The 17,863-nt window shown below is 45.2% G+C and overlaps 1 protein-coding gene across 1 annotated transcript in view; it reads left to right on the top strand.

Annotated features, from left to right (window-relative positions):
• The window catches only part of ryr2 (ryanodine receptor 2), a 301,683-nt gene that overhangs the window by 251,675 nt on the left and 32,145 nt on the right, over positions 1 to 17,863 (top strand). The window contains 9 exon segments of the mRNA XM_033025458.1: positions 254 to 334; positions 2,446 to 2,534; positions 5,104 to 5,232; positions 6,339 to 6,443; positions 8,176 to 8,257; positions 9,599 to 10,062; positions 10,064 to 10,906; positions 12,687 to 12,754; positions 17,426 to 17,573. Of these exon segments, the coding sequence (XP_032881349.1) occupies positions 254 to 334; positions 2,446 to 2,534; positions 5,104 to 5,232; positions 6,339 to 6,443; positions 8,176 to 8,257; positions 9,599 to 10,062; positions 10,064 to 10,906; positions 12,687 to 12,754; positions 17,426 to 17,573 (2,009 nt within the window).

Below are 17,863 nucleotides of genomic sequence, written 5' to 3' on the forward strand. Positions count from 1 at the left end.
TGAGTGTTTTCAGGTTTTATTTTTGGTAGGCATATTTTGTGTGTGGCTGTTTTTCATTTGTTTTCTATCTGTGAAGTGCACTGTGTGGGCTTCTGATAGAACAGTAAGGTATGATTAGCAATTGTTGGAAAGATTGGAAGGATATGTGTGTGTAATTGAACAAGCGTAATGCAAGGTTGTTGGATATAAGATGCAACACACCAGGTTGCTGGTACTGACACATTGCAATCTCGCTCTCACTGACATCTTGTAGGGGAGAAGGTGATGCAGGCTGATGAATTTACGTGCGATCTCTTTCGATTCCTGCAGCTGCTCTGTGAAGGCCACAACTCAGGTGAGTAACAAAGGTTCAACATGTTTCTAGGACGTAGAGAGTCATGGAGACACACGGCATGAAAACCGGCCCTTCAACCCACCACGCCCACACCGTCCTCCAATTAATCCCACACTTGTTTACTCTCCCCAAATTCAGGCGCAACCTGTGGTCCTCATGCTACGTCCAATGCTACACCGTTCATCTCGGCATAGGCACAAAGCGCTGGAGTAGCTCAGCAGGTCAGGCAGCATCTCTGTTGAAAACAAAGGGTGATGTTTCGGGTCGGAACACTTCGTCAGTCTGAAGAAGAGTTTCGACTCGTCACCATCCTTTGATGCTGCCTGACGCACTGAGTTACTCCAGCACTTTGTGTCTATCTTCAGTGTAAACCAGCATCTGCAGTTCCTTACTACACTTTCAATTTGAAGATAACACAGTGGTGCAGCTGGTAGAACTATGCCTCACTGTGCCAGAGACCTGGGTACCTGGATGAACATTTGCACAACCAAAACTTATAGAACTTGGGACCAAAGGCGGGGGAAGATGGTTTAAATAAGATTCAGCTTTGAGAAAAAGACCAAATTACCTCCTTCTTTAGTTTTGTTTTGTTTCGAGATGCAGTGTGCAAACAGGCCTTTTGGCCCACCAAGTCCACACTGATCAACTATCACCCGTATACTAGTTCTACATTATCTCAGTTTCGCATCCTATGCACTAGGGACAATTTACAGAAGGCAATTAATCTACAAACCTGTAATCTCCTGTGCTTGCCTCATCCTACAGTGGGTCAAGAACACTGCACATTCGTGATTTGCCCAACCTCTTCCGTCCATTCAAACAATATTTTAGTTTTTGTTTAGTTTAGAGATACAGTGTGGAAACAGGCCCTTCGGCCCACCATGCTGACCATTGAGGATCCAGACACAAGTTCGATCTTACACCCTTGGGGCAATTTCTGAAACCAATTAACCTACAAACCTGCACATCTTTGGAATATGTGAGGTAACCGGAGAACCCGGTTTGTTGGTTAATTGGCCTCTGTAAATTGCTAATGTAAACTCTGTACAGACAGATCACATTGAATGGCGGTGGTAGCTCGAAGGGCCGAATGGCCTTATCCTGCACCTCTTGTCTATTATCTATTGTCACCCATAATCATGATGGAACCGGGTCTCTGGCACTGTAAGGCAGCAACTCTACTGCTGTGCCACTGTGCCCTGAATATTGGGTTTCTATCAATATTAGGTTCAAGTAGCAAACCGCTTGCGTGACTCCAAACATTATATTTGGGAATAAGCATATACCAAATTGTAGGTGTGCATGCCTAAGGAATACAATTCTTCATGTACATAAAACAAAGCCCAAAATCTGAGATCCTTAGAGACACAAAGAAGTGATGCTACCAATACCCCCAAAAAAACCCCACTCCAAATCAATGGTAGTAAGACTTGTTACATAACAGTAGAGAAAAAAGCATTTCAAAACTCAGTAGTAAACAAACACATCAATATATAAAGTCAGCAAGATCCATCAAACATTAATGAGACCTTCTCTCATGCAAAATTAATCCAAGGATGGGTTATAAACGCCCTAACCCACCGCTGCAACTCCTCGCATGTAAAATCTGCAACTGTACGTAAAGTAAATTGCAATTTCTTGAACAGTCCAAGTTTTGGATTGTCTGTCAATGCTGATGTTCTTGTTTAATATTTCATTGAGATGCACAGAGTCTGTTGGGAAGGAAGAGTAGGGGAATCAAGAACCAGAAGACATATGTTTATGGTGAGGGAGGAAAGGTTCAATAGAAATCTGAGGGGTAACTTTTTCTTACAAAGTGTGGTGGGTGCATGGAATGAGCTGCTAGAGGAGGTAGTTCAGGCAGAGACTGTTGCAACATTTAAGAAACATTTAGACAGGTACATGGATAGATTAGGATTAGAGGGATATGGGCCAAAAGATGGCAGGTGGGACTAGTGTAGATAGGACATGTTGGTTGGTGTGGGAAAGTTGGACCAAAGGGCCTTGTTTTCACACTGCATGACTCTGTGTATAGAGCTGCAGCAGTAGAGTGTACAATGGTTTGGATTGTAGTTCATTCTTTACATTCTGACCTTTTTTTTTGTCTGAAGATTTCCAGAACTACCTGAGGACCCAGACGGGCAACAACACGACAGTCAACATCATCATCTCAACTGTGGACTATCTCTTGAGAGTTCAGGTACTGTGCGTGAGAAATTCATGGTTTTCTTTAATTTTTCTGAGAGCTGATGCGTGAGGAAGGCATGATGAGAAAATGTCAAGATACTAAAAGAAGGCGCGGTGCTGGAGCAGCTCAGCGGGTCAGACAGTATCTCAGAAGAATGTGGATAGGTGACCTTTCTGGTCGAGATCCTTCTTCTTCCTATCCATGTTCTCCTGAGATGCTGCCTGACCCACTGAGTTACTCCAGCACTCTGTGTCTTCTTTTGGAAACTAGCATCTGCAGTTCCTTGTTTCTACGAGGGATACTTGTAGCCTGTTGGTGGCCTGTTTCCACACTATCTCTGAACTAAATGTGCCAATAAAGTACCATTGGACCATTGGCCCTGGAGTGTCAGGAGTGGGAAACTGGGATAACATTGACTCTGTGTGGACTCGGTGGGCCGAGTTTCCTGTTTCCCAATTGAACCCAATGAGCCCACATGACAATTTGATAAAGGGCGGCACAGTGGTGCAGGGGTAGAATTGCTGCCTTACAGCGCCAGAGAACCGAGTTCGATCATGACCATGGGTGCTGTCTGTATGGAGTTTTTACTTTCTCTCTGCGACCTTGTGGGATTTCTCTGGATGCTCCAGTTTCCTCCCACATTCCAAAGACTTATGGGTATGTAGGTTAATTGGCCTCTGTAAATTGTCCCTAATGTAGGATAGAAATAGTGTACGGGGATCGATGGTTGACGCGGTCTCTGAAACTCGGGCAAGTCAGGAATGTACAGTGGACCTGACATATGGTAGGATGAGGCTGGAACGGGAGATTGCTGAGGCTTGTCCGAATCAACCCTATACAGGAGAAACTCAGCGGGTGCAGCAGCGTCTATGGAGCGAAGGAAATAGGCAACGTTTTGGCCTGAAACGTTGCCTATTTCCTTCGCTCCATAGATGCTGCTGCACGCGCTGAGTTTCTCCAGCATTTTTGTGTACCTTCGATTTTCCAGCATCTGCAGTTCCTTCTTAAACACTCAACCCTATACAGGTTGGGTGAGGTTACAATTAAAGGCAATCAGGATCATTCATTTAATATTTATTTATGGCGTCCCAGACAAAACCAGGGCATTGCCTCCAGTGTCTTCAAGGTCGGCCGCAGGAGGAACCCTTGGGACACAGAGGCGGTCGGGCGAGGAGAGGGACTTCATTTTCGCGGGCAGAGCCGGTCGAGGGCGATGGAGGAGGCCCTGCAGCATCCTAGGGCTTATCTGGATTGGGGGCGCTCCAGGACATCCAGCATGTGGACCTGACTTTGGACTTATTCATTTAGTAAATGGCACCAAGTCATGGCGATTTGTACAAGTGTGAGCTATGCAAAAAGAATTTCCCTTCCTGACAAAGCACCATTGTACCATTGCAAGCAGTGCAGAAAAGAAAAACCCAGCGCCATGGAGTACTACGCACAGAAAAAGGCCCTTCAGCCCACCGTCCATGCCGACCCTTAAGTACCCATCCATGCCAGGACCACTCTGTCGAACCAAAACCAACCTCTCGACCCGAAAAGACACCTGTCGATGTCCTCCAGAAATGCTGCCTGACCTGTTGAGCTCCTCCAGCATTTTCAGTTTCACACAGAATTTCAGCATCAGCAGTTCCTCCTGGCTCTTGAACCTCTTCATTATGGTGAATATAAATGGGAGCCGAAGGTAGTCATTGAGGCAGGTCACCATGCTGTTCATGGGCACTGGTATGATAGATGCCCCTTTGAAACATTGGGAAACACAGCCCGAAGAAACTGTATGAAAGTACATTGAATGATGAATCTATACACTTGTACGAGTGTTTAACAAGGGAAGATCAATTACTCAGATTTAGAGTCATAGTCACAGACTCATACAGCACAGAAACAGGCCCTTCAACCCAACTAGTAAGGGTGTCAGGGTTTATAGGGAGAAGGCAGGAGAATGGGGTTGAGAATGAAAGATATATCAACCATCATTGAATGGTGGAGTAGACTTGATGGGCCGAATGGCCTAATTCTTTTCCTATAACTGTAACTATCGCCCATGCCAACCAACAAGCCCCATCTACACTAGTCCCACCTGGCCGTGTTTGGCCTATATCTGACTATACCTTTTCGATCCATGTACCTGTCCAATGTCTTTAAAATCTTCTTATAGTCTATGCTTCAACTACTCCCTCTGGCAGCACGTTACATACACCCCCCCCCCCCCCCCCCCACTCCGCCCTCTTCCGGGTGAAAACATTGACCCTCTTAAATCTTTCCATTTTCGCCTTAAAATTATGTCCTCCAGATTGGTTTCTGGTTCGCTTCTCTGAGTAAAGACTGTGCATTATCCTCATCTGTTCCTCTCATGATCTTATACACCTCTATAAGATTACCCCTCATTCTCCTGTGCTTCAAGGAATAAAGTTCTAACCTGTCCAACCTCTCCCTATAGCTCAGGCTCTCGAGTCACCAAGCTTAAACATGAGATTATTCAGATATTGAAGCAGCGTTCAACCTTCTGAAGTGTGCAAAGTGTTCTGAAGGTATTCAACTGTTGGTGTCTATAATAATCACCACATTTCTTTGCTTGCAGGAATCGATCAGTGATTTCTATTGGTTTTATTCTGCAAAGGACATCATTGATGAACAAGGACAGCGCAATTTCTCAAAGGCAATCAATGTGGCAAAGCAGGTGTTCAACACTCTTACAGAATATATTCAGGTACGATCATCACTTCCCAGAAATTAGATATGTTGCAAGGTGGCACGGTGGCACAGCGGTAGAGTTACTGCCTTACAGCACCAGTGACCCGGGTTTGACCCTGCCCACGGGTGCTGTCTGTACGGAGTTTGCATGTTCTCCATGTGACCACATGGGTTTTCTCCGGGTGCTCTGGTTTCCTCCTACACTCCAAAGACGTGCAGGTTTGTAGGTTAATTGGCCCTCTGTAAGTTCTAAATTGTCCCTGGTGTGTAGGATAGAACTAGTCTACGGGGTGATCGCTGGTTGGCGCAGACTCGGTGGGCCAAAGAATTAGAGTTTCCATGCTGTATCTTTAAAGTCTAAAGGTGAACAGAGATAGGCTGTACATTCATTTTATCTTGGCTTCAAGGGTTTGACCCTAAACCTGGCGTGCTGTCTGCGTGGAGTTTGAATGTCATGGCTGATCATCCACAATCAGTACCCCGTTCCTGCCTTCTCCCCATACCCCTTGATTCTGCTAGCCCTAAGAGCTCTATCTAACTCTCTTTTGAATGCAATGTGAATCGGCCTCCACTGCCTTCTGAATGCCACAAATTCACAACTCTCTGTGTGAAAAGGTTTTTCCTCATCTCAACTCTAAATGGCTTAACCTTTATTCTTAACTGTGGCCCCTGGTTCTGGACTCCCAACATCGGGAACATGTTTCTTGCATCTTGCGTGTCCAATCCCTTAATAATTTTATATATTTCTATAAGATCACCTAAATGCCAGTATACAAGCCCAGTCGCTCCATTCTTTCATCATATGACAGTCTCGCCATCTCGAGAATTAACCTTGTGAACTCTCTCAATAGCAAGAATGTCCTTCCTCAAATTAGACCAAAACTACACACAATACTCCAGGTATGGTCTCACCAGGGCCCTGTACAACTGCTGAAGGACCTCTTTGCTCCTATACTCAACTCCTCTCGTTATGAAGGCCAACATGCCATTCTTCAATCCTTCAACCTTACCCTTATCTTTGTCACTTCAGCAATTTAAATCTTTTTTTTGTAAACCAGTATCTGCTGTTCCTTGTATCTCCTTACACTTCAATTGAACTCATCGTGCATTACTATTCCACAGGGTCCATGCACTGGCAACCAGCAGAGTCTGGCGCACAGCAGGCTGTGGGACGCAGTGGTTGGCTTTCTTCATGTCTTTGCTCACATGCAGATGAAGTTGTCCCAGGTGAGTTAATGGTGAACTTTTGGGGTGGCCCAGTGTTGCAACGGTAGAATCATAGAAACTTACAGAGTGGAAACGGGCCCACTCTGCCCAACTTGCCCACAGTGGCCAACATGTCCCATCTACACTAATCCCACCCGCCTGTGTTTGGCCCTCGTCCCTCTAAACCTGTCCTGTCCATGTACCAGAGGTGCTCCCTTACAGCACTAGAGACCTGGGTTTGACCCTGACTACGCGTACGGGTAAGTGATGTATGCCGTCACAGAGAGAACATACAAACTGCATGGAGTTTGTACATTCTCCCTGTGACTGCGTGACTTTTCTCTGGCTCCTCCACTTTCCTCACACTTTCCAAAGACGCACAGGTTTGTAGGTTAATTGGTTTGAGTAAAATTGTAAATTGTCCCTAGTGTGTTGGATAGTGCTAATGTATGGAGTGATCGCTGGTCAGCGCGAACTTGATGGGCCGAAGGGCCTGTTTCCTCGCTGTATCTCAAAAGTCTAAAGTCTAACTGAACAAGGATGGTAGAATTGATCCCAAATCAGAGCGATGCAGCAGCTTTACATTTTAAAGAGCTGAATGAACCTTAAAAAACAAGGGACAATTTAGCTGGAAGTAAAGGGACATTAGTAGACAATAGACATTAGGTGCAGGAGTAGGCCATTCGGCCCTTCGAGCCTGCACTGCCATTCAATATGATCGTGGTTGATCATCCACAATCAGTACCGCGTTCCTGCCTTATCGCCAGATCCCCTATCTTTAAGAGCTATATCTTGAAAGCATCCAGAGAATTGGCCTCCATTGCCTTCTGAGGCAGAGAATTCCATACTCACAACTCTTTGTGTGAAAATGGTTTTCCTCATTTCCGTTCTCAACGGCTTACTCCTTATTCTTAAACTGTGGCCCCTGGTTCTGGACTCCCCCAACATCGGGAACATGTTTCCTGCCTCTAGCATGCCCAAACCTTTAATTATCTTATGTTTCAATAAGATAACCTCTCATCCTTCTAAAATCCAGAGTATACAAGCCAGAGTATACATTCTATCAACATATGACAGTCCTGTCATCCCAGGAATTAACCTCGTGAACCTATGCTGCACTCCCTCAATAGCAATAGCACTTCCTCAAATTTGGAGACCAAAACTGCACACAATACTCCAGGTGCAGTCTCACTAGGGCTCTGTACAGCTGCAGAAGGACCTCTCTGCTCCTATACTCAACTCTTCTTGTTATAAAGGTAATGAGAATTTCATTACAGGCATTCCCTGACTTACGTAATAGGTGACTTGCGTAAACTCGGACTTCCGAAATCCATTCTTAAAGCCCACTTGAACCCCTTTCATTAAGAAATAAGGATTAATGCTTCAAGCTTTATTTCCGAGTTTGGTATCTTGGTAACAGTGCACTGTTGCTGTCGCATGCGGCCATTTCCGATCTCATGGATGCTCCTGCATGGTCTCTGCGTTGGAGCTCCCCCCGTGGTCTCCACGCCGGAGCTCCCCCATGGTCTCCGCGTTGGAGCTCCCTCGTGGTCTCTGCGTTGTTGAGAATTTGGGGATGTTAAAGGAATGGAATTAATGTGGGATCCTTGTCAATGAGTGGTTGCAAGGAGTCAGTAGCCTGAATGGCTTGTTCCTCTGCTGTATGTTTCCATGACTCTCTGACACTTCAGTATCATTTATAATTTCAGTATAATAAAAATAATTTATTAAAGCATCTGCTTCTCTTTTCAAGGATTCCAGTCAGATTGAGTTGCTGAAGGAGCTAATGGATCTACAGAAAGACATGGTGGTGATGCTGCTTTCAATGTTAGAAGGTGGGGACTGGTCAATAAAATGAGGTGCAAAAACATTCATAAGTTCATAAGTGATGGGAGCAGAATTAGGCCATTTGACCCATCATGTCTACTCCACCATTCAATCATGGCTGATCTATCTATCCCTCTCAACCCCATTCTCCTGCCTTCTCCCCCTAACCCCTGACGCCCGTACTAATTAAGAATCTGTTAACCTCTGTCTTAAAAATATCTGTTGCCTTGGCCTCCACAGCCGTCTGTGGCAATGAATTCCACAGATTCGCCACCCTCTGACTAAAGAAATTCCTACTCAGGTTGCCCTTAGTTGTCTGCTTAGGTCTGCTCTTGATTCTGCTAGCTCGTTTCATTGATCTGCTATTTCTCTTGTTTATTAGTTTAGTTTATTGCCACACGTACTAAGGTACAGTGAAAAGCTTTTTGGTTGCGTGCTATCCAGTCAATGGAAAGACCATACATGAATACAATGAAGCAGTGTATAGATGCAGGAAAAAGGGTATGAAAAACGTTTAGTGCAAGACAGTCCAGTAAAGTCCGAGGGTCTCCAATGAAGTAGATGGTAGGTTAGTTGGTGATGGGATGGTTCAGTTGCCTGATAAACTAAACTAAACTCTAACCACTGCCAGGTGTAATATGACAAAGGGAGCCGAGATTTGTCTCAAAAGGCTGTGAGCAGTGATGGAGACTTGTCCATAACAGGCTGCAGCATTGGAAACTGAGGTTGGTATATGCCTTGCCACATTGCTGATCTCCGCGCAATAGAACATAGGAAAATACAGCAGATCAGGTATTATCTCTGGAGAACATGGATAGGTAATGTTTCGGATCGGAACCCTTCCATGTAATCCATCGATAAGTACAGCATAGGAACAGGCCCTTCGGCCCACAGTCTGTGCCCGACATGATGCCAAGTTTAACCAATCTCCTCTCCATTGCACATGAGCCATACCCTGCATTCCCTGCATATTCATCTGCCCAACTAAAAGATTCTTAAACACCAATATCATATCTGCCTCCACGGGGGGGGGGGGGGGGGGGGGGGGGGGGAGATTTAATAGGAGCCTGAGGGGTAATTTTTTTACACAAAGGGTGGTGGGTGTATGGAACCCGCTGCTGGAGGAGGTAGTCGAGGCAGGTACTATCATAACATTTAACAAAACATTTAGACATGTACATGGATAGGATAGGTTAAGATGAATATGGGCCAAGAGCAGGCAGGTGGGACTAATGTATATGGGGCATGTTTGTCGGTGTGGGCAAGTTGGGCTGAAGGGCCTGTTTCCACACAGTATGACTTTATGACTCACTGACCAAATGTAATGCTGCATGAATTATTTGTTTCAGGTAATGTGGTGAACGGGACAATCGGGAAGCAAATGGTGGATATGTTGGTGGAATCTTCAAACAATGTCGAGATGATTCTCAAATTCTTTGACATGTTCCTGAAGCTAAGGAACCTGACCTCTTCCGATGCATTCAAAGAATATGATCCCGATAGCAAAGGCTTGATCTCCAAGAGGGACTTTCAGAAGGCCATGGAGAGTCATAAACACTACACGCAGTCAGAAACCGAATTCTTACTCTCTTGCGCAGAAACAGATGAGAACGAGATGCTGGATTATGAGGAATTTGTTGAAAGGTTTCATGAACCAGCGAAGGACATTGGTTTCAATGTCGCCGTACTACTTACCAACTTATCTGAGCACATGCCCCATGATACGCGGCTACAGACCTTCCTGGAGTTGGCAGAGAGCGTTCTCAATTATTTCCAGCCATTTCTCGGCCGTATCGAGATTATGGGAAGCGCCAAAGCGGATCGAGAGGGTGTACTTTGAGATCAGTGAATCCAGTCGGACTCAGTGGGAGAAGCCTCAAGTGAAGGAGTCCAAAAGGCAGTTCATCTTTGACGTTGTAAATGAAGGAGGAGAGAAAGAAAAGATGGAACTGTTCGTCAACTTCTGTGAAGATACGATCTTTGAAATGCAGCTGGCAGCACAAATCTCGGAATCGGATTCTAACGAGAGGTCCGTGTGTAAGGGAGAAACGCAGAAGGACAAAATCGAGGAAGAAGATCCCAGAGTGGGTTTTTTCTCCATGACGACAATTAGATCCGCCTTAATGGCGCTCAGGTACAATGTGATGATACTCATGAAGCTGTTGACAACCAAAAGCCTCAAAAAACAGTTGAAGAAAATGAAGAAGATGACCATGAAAGATATGGCCAAGGCCTTGTTCTCCTTCTATTGGAGTCTATTGATTGGGTTCTCCCATTTTGTCTTCAGTGTTTTCCGGGGATTTTTCCGCATCATGTACAGCACTTTCCTTGGGGGGAGTCTGGTGGAGGGAGCCAAGAAGATGAAAGTGACTGAGCTCTTAGCTAGCATGCCGGACCCAACGCACGACGAGGTGCGTGGAGAGGTTGGAGAGGGAGAGGGGAAGGTTCGGCCATCGACCCTGACGTCTGAAGACCTGACGGATCTAAGAGCAATCACCGAGGAGAGCGATTTCTTATCTGATATTTTTGGTCTGGACCTACGGCGGGAAGGAGGGCAATACAAGCTAATTCCACACAACCCAAATGCCCACATGACCGATCTGATTGACCCACCTTCTCCTACTCTGCCACTGCCAGAAGTTCAGACGAGCTGCCAGGTAATGTGTAGAATTTTCTTTCCTCCTGCAGCATTCATAAGACTTAGGTGCAGAATTAGGCCATTCGGCCCATTGAGTCCACTCCACCATTCAAACGTGGGCTGATCTATCTTTCCCACTCAGTGGGGTCTTACCTTCCACACCCTCAAGGTCAACTAGGGCAGGGGTGAAGAGGGCCAATCAAGTAGAGAGGCGAATGGAGGTGATGGCTGTAATGGGCCTTTGTGGCCAGCTGCATCTGGAATTGTAAAGTGGTGCTAAAATGGTGACCCTTGCATATGGCTTCAGTGGGCTGTTCTGTACATTTTATGCTTATGTAAGGCACAATCTTTCTGAGCTATATGTAAAAAAACATGTGTTCACTGTACCTTGGTACACGTGAGAAAAAAGTGATATTGAACCCTCTCCTTATAACGTTTGACGCCCTTACTAATCAATAACTTATTAATCTCCACTTTGATAATACCCAAAGACTCCACAGCCATCTGTGGCAATGATTTCCACAAAAGAAAATATGTGTTTCTTTCTTGCACTCGGCTACTCACTTAAATCCAACAATATTGTGAATCTGAGTTCATCCCACAATATCATAGTTCCACTTTGCCGATCACCCACCATTTTGGGTGCGACTCCCTGCTTTAAGGGAGCAAATGCTGAAATTAAATGTAGATATTCATGGAAAGCAATTTCTCATCTTTTAATTTGAATTATTATAATTTTAAGTTTCATTGATATTTAGGACATCTTTGGGCCAGGTGCTCAAATTCATCATCTAATTACAAATTATACTTTTTATAAGAACAGCATAATTTTGCAATTTCCTATTTCATTCCACATTTTATAGAAACTAGGATTAATTGATTGATTGATCTCTTACCTTGCAAATTAGAAGTTTAATTAAATGAAATTAAATTAATGTAATTTAATGCAAATTAAATTAATGTAATTTAATTAAGTTTAAATACACGTTGTAACATTTCGGCCTCACGTGACAATGCGTGAAATAAAACACAAGGTGCTGGAGTAACTCAGCAGGTCAGGCAGCATCTATGGAGAGAATGGACAGGCGACATTTAGATGTTTTGTTCTGTCACAGGTCTTGCTACAACAGGCAAGTTACTGATTCTTAATGCGCATGGTATTACAGATCAACCTATCTCTTCCCGCCCTGATGTTTTGTCCAGACTTCCTACTTCCTTAGCAAAACACAAAGTGTTGGAGGAACTCAGTGGGTCTGGCAGTATCATGGAGGGAAATGCTTTGGCGTTATTTTGGGTTGGGACCCTTCTTCAACAAACCAAAAAGTGCTGTCGGAACTCAGCACATCAGGCAGCATCTGGGGAGGGAATTCATATGTGGCGTTTTGGGTTGGGACTTTTCTTCAACAAATCACAAAGTGATGGAGGAAGCACAGGTCCCGACCTGAAACATCATCTACCCATCCCCTCCACAGAAGCTGGCTGACCCACTGAGTTCCTCCAGCACTTGGTGTTTTGCTCAACATTCCAACATCTGCAGTTCCTAATATATCGCCTCCGATTCCTTACTAAACATCGTTCCACTCCTTCTATCCCTGACATTATCTTAACCTTTTGTTTTGACCCCTCCAATCTTCTGGAATCTGACTATTTTTAATATTAACAAATCTTTTGCGCTCTTGATAATGCATCATGTCCACTAAATTTTCCTTGAGTAAAAAAAATCACAAACATGATTTAATAAAAGAGAAAGAGATCTCTTTTGCCTTCATCTTTTTTTAAATATTTGGATGTACTGTTAGGCTGAAGAAACAAAGGAAGACGAGAAAGAAGAGAAAGAAAACTACAAAGACAAACCAGAGAAAGCTGAGTGAGTACATCGATAAATCCAAATCCTTTTGGTTTTGAAAATGAAATTGAAAGTGTGGGAAATACTCAGACGATCAGACAGCTCCTGTGGAAAGAGAAACAGTTAACGTTAGCATGAAGGGCCATTGATCTAACACTTTTCACCACAGTGTTGCCTGGATTAGAGGGCATTACCTACTATGAGCGGTTGGATGAATTTGTAATGTTTTGACTGTAGATACGGCATGTCTGTCCAAAAGCCTCTTAGGCCCCACTAACGTATCTGCCACCACCACCACCCCTAGGAATGCGATCCAGGCCCCTATCACTCACTGTGTATAAAATACTTGCCCCGCACACATCCATTAAACTTTACCCATCTCACCTTAACAAAGCTGATAGGGTTATTGTCATCTTCAATCGCACTCAACACGACCTGATCAGCTGTGAGTTTGGGCTTTCAGGGAGGAGAAAGTACGCTGGTGTTTAGTCAGGATGAGGGGAGTTCCTAAATTCTAGGAGCAGAATTAGGCCATTCGGCTCATCAACTCCGCCATTCAATCATGGCGGATTTATTTTTCCCTCTCAACCCCATTATCCTGCCGTCTCCCTATAACCCTGGACAAAGGAAAGATACAGAGGAATATGGGCGAAACACGGGCAGGTGAGACTCATATAGATGGGGCATCTTGGTCAGCATGGGCAAGTCCATGACTTTATGATTCTGAAGATTCTGCCACAATCCCAGGGGAAAGGTATCCAACAGCCAAATCAGGAAGTATTGGAGATAGTAATAGTGACGGAGTGTAGGAGTTTAGTATACATTGTGTATGTGCATGCCTTCTCTCCATGACCCCTGACACCCTTGCTAATCAGGATGTAAGATGTAAGGGAGGGAGTAGGATGGAATCACTTACACCACTGCACTGGAAAGGAAAAGACTACAAAAAGTAGTAAACACTGCCCAGTCCATCATCGGCACTGACCTTCCTTCCATCGAGGGGATTTATCGCAGTCGCTGCCTCAAAAAGGCTGGCAGTATCATCAAAGACCCACACCATCCTGGCCACACACTCATCTCCCTGCTACCTTCAGGTAGAAGGTACAGGAGCCTGAAGACTGCAACAACCAGGTTCAGGAATAGTTACTTCCCCTCAGCCATCAGGCTATTAAACCTGGCTCGGACAAAACTCTGATTATTACCAACCACTTTCTGTTATTTGCACTATCAGTTTATTTATTCATGTGTGTATATATTTATATCATGGTATATGGACACATTTATCTGTTTTGTAGTAAATGCCTACTATTTTCTGTGTGCTTAAGCAAAGCAAGAATTTCATTGTCCTATACAGGGACACATGACAATAAACTCACTTGAACTTGAACTTGAACTTGATGAGATGATTGTTATACGAGAATTTTGCCCAAACAGTCTGTGACCCATAGCGCTGTGACCATAGCACTATGTTTAAACCGCATAGTGCTGCGGCCAGTAGCGCTATATTTAGACCCCATAGCGCTGCAGCCGACAGCTCTTTGTTTAAATCCCCACGCCCCAAACCAGTAGCACTATATTTAAACCTTTGCCTGCCAAACTGGCAGCGTTGTGTGTATTGATTTGTGCGGCGTCTGTTGTGCTGTGTATCGCTTCACATGCCAGCCTGCGGCTGATAGCGCTTTTTTCCGAATGGGGGGGGGGTTTATGTAGGAGAGGGGTACACTGACAGGCTGAGTTGCGATCAGTGCCGTGGACGGAGGCAGAGAGTGGGAGGTGTGCTGCTGTAAAACGGGCTCCGCGTATACCAAGACAAATATTGTTTTTATTCTCTCTCTTGCTAATAAAACTGATTTGTGGCTAAACAGATGAGTGAGCCTTTTTCTGTCTAGTCAGATAATAATAATAATAATAATATCTTTTATTGTCATTGCACATAAGCGCAACGAGATTTGGTATGCACCTTCCAACCGATGTCATAACATAAATAACCAATAAAATTTGGATTTAGATAACCTGAGAACATGGATTGTAAAAAGAACAGTAAAACAGTTCATTAGACTAAAGTGCAGATGTGTCTGTGCGACGTGACCATCTGAGGGAGACAGTCCAGGGGGGATGGGGGGCACTCAGCAGGGCCGGTTCAGAGCCGCTATAGCTCTCAGATTCAGATTCAGATTCAACTTCAATTGTCATTGTCAGTGTACAGTATAGAGACAACAAAATGCAGTTAGCATCTCCCTGGAAGAGCGACATAGAATATGATTTCAATAAATAAATCTATTTACATGTATACAGACATAGTGTTTTTCCTGTGGGAGGAGTGTCCGCGGGGGGGGGGGGGGGGGGGTGATTGGCAGTCACCGAGGTACATTGTTGAGTAGTGTGACAGCCGCAGGGAAGAAGCTGTTCCTGGACCTGCTGGTCCGGCAACGGAGAGACCTGTAGCGCCTCCCGGATGGTAGGAGGGTAAACAGTCCATGGTTGGGGTGAGAGCAGTCCTTGGCGGTGCTGAGCACCCTTCGCAGACAACACTTGCTTTGGACAGACTCAATGGGGGGGAGCGAGGAACCGGTGATGCGTTGGGCAATTTTCACCACCCTCTGCAGTGCTTTCCGGTCGGAGACAGAGCAGTTGCCATACCATACTGTGATACAGTTGGTAAGGATACTCTCGATGGTGCAGCGGTAGATGTTCACCAGAATCTGAGGAGACAGGTGGACCTTCTTCAGTCTCCTCAGGAAGAAGAGACGCAGGTGAGCCTTCTTGACCAGAGTTGAGGTATTGTGGGTCCAAGAGAGGTCATCGGAGATGTTGACCCCCAGGAACCTGAAGCTGGAAACACGTTCCACCTCCGTCCCGTTGATGTGGATGGGGGTGTGCATGCTGCCCCTAGACTTCCTGAAGTCTACAATGAGCTCCTAGGTCTTCTTGGAGTTAAGGGCCAGGTTGTTGTCAGCGCACCATGCTGCTAGGAGCTGGACCTCCTCCCTATAGGCCGACTCATCGTTGTTGCTGATGAGGCCAAGCTCTGGGAATGAAGCTGTTCCTGAGTCTGGAGGTTTGGGCGTAGAAGGCCTTGTAACGTCTGCCGGAGGGAAGTAGTTCGAACAGTCCGTTACAAGGGTGTGAGGAGTCTTTATGGATGCTGACGGCCTTCCTGAGGCACCGTGTGTGGTAGATGCCCTCCAAGGCTGGTAGCTGTGTCCCAATAATCCTCTGCGCTCTGTGGACGACGCGCTGAAGAGCTCTCCTCTCCGCCTCCGTGCAGCTGAGATACCACACAGAGATGCCATACGTTAATATGCTCTCTGTGGTGCAGCGGTAGAAGGTTGTCAGCAGCTGTTGGGGCAGACCAGTCTTTTTTAATGTCCTCAGGAAGAACAGTCGTTGCTGTGCCTTCTTGACCAGCGCAGCGGTGTTGGTGGACCATGTGAGGTCCTCTGAAATGTGATTCCCCAGAAACTTAAAGCTGGACACTCTCTCCACACTTTCCCCGTAGATGGAGATTGGGGCGTATTCTGCATTATGGGACCTCCTGAAGTCAATAATCAGCTCCTTGGTCTTGGAGGTGTTTAGTGACAAGTTGTTACGTGCGCACCAGTCCGCCAGGTTCTGCACCTCCGCTCTGTATTTTGTTTCATCACCGTTGGTGACCAGCCCAATCACTGTTGTGTCGTCTGCAAACTTCACGATTGTGTTGGTGTCGAATGCAGGAACACAGTCGTGAGTGAAGAGGGAGTAGAGCATGGGGCTCAGTACACAGCCCTGTGGTGTGCCGGTGCTCAGGGTGATAGTGGAGGACAGGTGCGGGCCCAGTCTCACTGCCTGCGTATCTAGTATCTAGTCAGATACTTGAACCTGTTCCCTTGTAACAATGATGTAACGATTAGATACAATGATATTGCTCACTTCAAAGTCCCACAACAGGCGGCACAGCGGTAGAGTTGCTGCCTTACAGCGTCAGTGACCCAGGTTCAATCCAGATTATGGGCGCTGTCTGTACGTAGCTTGTACGTTCTCCCTGTTACTGTGTGTTTTTTTCCCGTTTTTTTCTTTGGGTGCGCTAGTTTCCTCCCACATTCCATAGACGAGCGAGTTTGTAGGTTAATTGGGTTCTGTAAGTTTCGTTGAGTTCATTATTGTCAGGAGTATATTTGTGGAGTTGCTATCCAGTCAGCGGAAGGACGATACATAATTACAATCAAGGCGTCCACAGTGCACAGACGCAGGAAACAGGATATAACGTTCAGTGCAAGATAATGTCCAGTAAAGTCCAATTAAAGATAGATAGTTCAATGGTGTCCAATGTGGTAGATGGTAGGTCAAGACTGCTCTCTAATTGGTGATAGGATGGTTTAGTTGCCTGATAACAGCTGGGAAGAAGCTGTTCCTGAATCTGTAGGTGTGCATTTTGTCCCCAGTGTGTAGGATGCAAAACGTTGGACCAGTGTAGGTGTAATCATTGGTCGGCATGGACTCAGTGGGACAAGGGGCCTGTTTCCACGCTGCTTGCAAAAATAAACAAAACTAAATGATCTCCACCCCACCAATGGCCAAATGCTCAGTGGCTCCCACCTCAAAAACCATGAACATTTTCACTCCCACGTCGATGTCTCGCATTTAATTTAACGTGTGAGTCTTAAACATCATGATTTAAGCATGTTAAATAACAAGTGTCCTTCTGCATTAAAGTGGGGAGGATGGAGAAAAAGGGGAAAATGTGACAGAACAGAAGCCTCGACGAAAAAGGAGACAGCGACACGCTGAGAAAATAGATGAACCTGAAGTACAAGAGTCTGCCTTCTGGAAAAAGATTACAGCTTACCAGCAGAAGCTACTTGTGAGTGATATTTTGATTTATGTTCGCATCATTAGTGTGAAATAACTTGATTCTCTTACCTGTTCAACCACAGAAATTGGTCTTTCCAAACCTTAAAAAAAAAACTTTAACATCATTGAATTGTTATAGCACAGGATGAGACCATTCAGCCCATCAGATTCTGATATAGCAATCTCTTTTCCCTTATGCCCAGTATCCTTTCCCATCATTGTGTTAAAGTTTCCTTTTATGCAGGCATTGAAGTCCAGATCAGAGCCACTGCATTACCCCACATTGAATGTTGTGCCCTT

The sequence above is a fragment of the Amblyraja radiata genome, chromosome 8 (genome assembly GCF_010909765.2).
Source record: "Amblyraja radiata isolate CabotCenter1 chromosome 8, sAmbRad1.1.pri, whole genome shotgun sequence".
Classification (NCBI taxonomy): Eukaryota; Metazoa; Chordata; class Chondrichthyes; order Rajiformes; family Rajidae; genus Amblyraja; species Amblyraja radiata.